The 1,722-nt window shown below is 35.2% G+C and overlaps 1 protein-coding gene across 1 annotated transcript; it reads left to right on the top strand.

Annotated features, from left to right (window-relative positions):
* The first annotated feature begins 202 nt into the window (after window positions 1-202).
* Window positions 203-1,263, top strand: LOC113773998 (jasmonate O-methyltransferase-like). Its single transcript, XM_027318580.1, has 3 exons — window positions 203-280; window positions 549-956; window positions 1,156-1,263. Exons 1-3 carry the CDS (start codon window positions 203-205, stop codon window positions 1,261-1,263), a joined length of 594 nt encoding a protein of 197 aa, XP_027174381.1.
* The last annotated feature ends 459 nt before the right edge of the window (window positions 1,264-1,722 follow it).

Genomic DNA, 1,722 nt, shown 5'->3' with positions numbered 1-1,722 from the left:
CAATATGAAAAACATTAAAAAAATGAACGAGGAATTTCTGAATAGAATGTGGGTGGCGCATTCACTCAAATATGGGTTCGTCCCCAGGATGCATGGTCTATAAAATCCTGGGCAACCACACATCCGTCAAACTTGCACAGGCAAAAATCGCATTCCATTCACACACCCACACTTAGCTTGCCCACCCGTCGAGACAAGAGCAATGGATACCAATATTCAAGTTCTTCACATGAATGGCGGGGAAGGAGAGACCAGCTATGCAAAGAATTCAGACGTACAGGTGTGATTTAGATATGTAACCATGTCACCAGCACAGAATATTAATTAAGGTGCTAGTGATCAGTTACTAATATATGAAGTACATCATAAAGATTGAAATGCGATTTCAAGCACCATAATTTAGTTACCAAAAGAGATGATACACATAACAACTTAAAGAATGAATATTTAATTATTCCCCTTCTCTTTTGTTGGGTCAGAGTCCTATGTAATTTCTCATTGGTTTGTTTTAGCTAGAAGTGATTAATTTCTCTTGATTTTACTTGCAGAGGAAGATAATGAGCTATGAAAACCCTAGTATTGAGGAAGCAGTAAACGACATTTTGTGCAAGAATTTCCCGGAGAGCATGGGCATTGCAGATCTAGGCTGTTCATCGGGGCCTAACACTTTAATGTTCATATCAAAAGTCATAGACTTGGTAACCTACAAAAGTGTTACAATGGGTAATTCGCTCCCAAAGTTGAGGATTTCTCTTAATGATCTTCCAGGCAATGACTTCAACAATATATCCGCGTCATTGCCGGCATTCTACCAGAAGCAGGAAGAAGAGAAGGGTAAAGGTTTCCGGAACAATTGTTTCATAGCATGCATGGCAGGTTCGTTTTATGGAAGGCTGTTTCCTAAGAAGAGTCTGCATTTTGTTCACTCTTCCACAAGTCTTCATTGGCTATCTCAGGTGAGCTTCTTCCAAATTTTCTTAAGACCAAAATGGAAGATTCAAACTTACCAATTTCTATTCTTATTTTTGGAAAATATGATTGATACGAACACTAATGATTTTGAAAGTAATAAACTGCTCTTGACTACTAGTTTTCCCGACTTTATCATCATTTCTATCCGTTTATCTCTATATTCTCGGTATTTTTATTTTTTAGGCAGTTTTACAAATATTTAAAATCCCAAGTGAAACAAAAATAATGATTCGGAGAGTTTTATACATGTCTGTAACTTATAAAGCTACCATATTTATGATGCTACTATAATCTCTACATAGATTAGGTATTTTGGGAGTGTTTTTAAATAATTTTACCATAACAGCATATGTGAAAAACAACTTGTGACGCCCCGAAAAAAATAAGTTTGAGAACTCGGAAATTTTTTTAATTTTCTAGGGTTTATTTTTTTAACGCCCGCCTTTTCTACATTTTCTTGATTAGAAAAATTCCCCAGATAAAGTTTATGAGCAAAAATAGTTTTAAAATGATTTTTCTAGTATCGGTTAGTTTTTGAGAAATTAAAAGCGTATTTTGGACGTGGGACCCGCAAGTGCGGTAAATGCATTATATTTTTGACAACTTGTTGGAATTTTGTATTAAGTGATATTATTTTACAAGGTGTTAAGATATTTGTATTGGAGAGACAAAAAGATAAGATTAAAACCCTAAAGGACCATTTGTCACAAAACCATTGGACCTTGACTTTGACTTGGACTTGTCTTAACC

The sequence above is a fragment of the Coffea eugenioides genome, chromosome 6 (assembly GCF_003713205.1).
Source record: "Coffea eugenioides isolate CCC68of chromosome 6, Ceug_1.0, whole genome shotgun sequence".
Taxonomy (NCBI): Eukaryota; Viridiplantae; Streptophyta; class Magnoliopsida; order Gentianales; family Rubiaceae; genus Coffea; species Coffea eugenioides.
The sequence above is the reverse complement of the archived record's forward strand: the minus strand, read 5'-3'. Positions and strand labels throughout refer to the sequence as shown.

What these genes read in the sequence shown, in the direction of transcription:
- LOC113773998 (XM_027318580.1), top strand. Translation starts at nt 203, where the DNA reads ATGGATACCAATATTCAAGTTCTTCACATGAATGGCGGGGAAGGAGAG. An exon ending in CAAAGAATTCAGACGTACAG is followed by an intron (nt 281 to 548) that starts GTGTGATTTAGA and finishes TTTTACTTGCAG; the next exon opens with AGGAAGATAATGAGCTATGA. An exon ending in GTCTTCATTGGCTATCTCAG is followed by an intron (nt 957 to 1,155) that starts GTGAGCTTCTTC and finishes TTTATTTTTTAG; the next exon opens with GCAGTTTTACAAATATTTAA.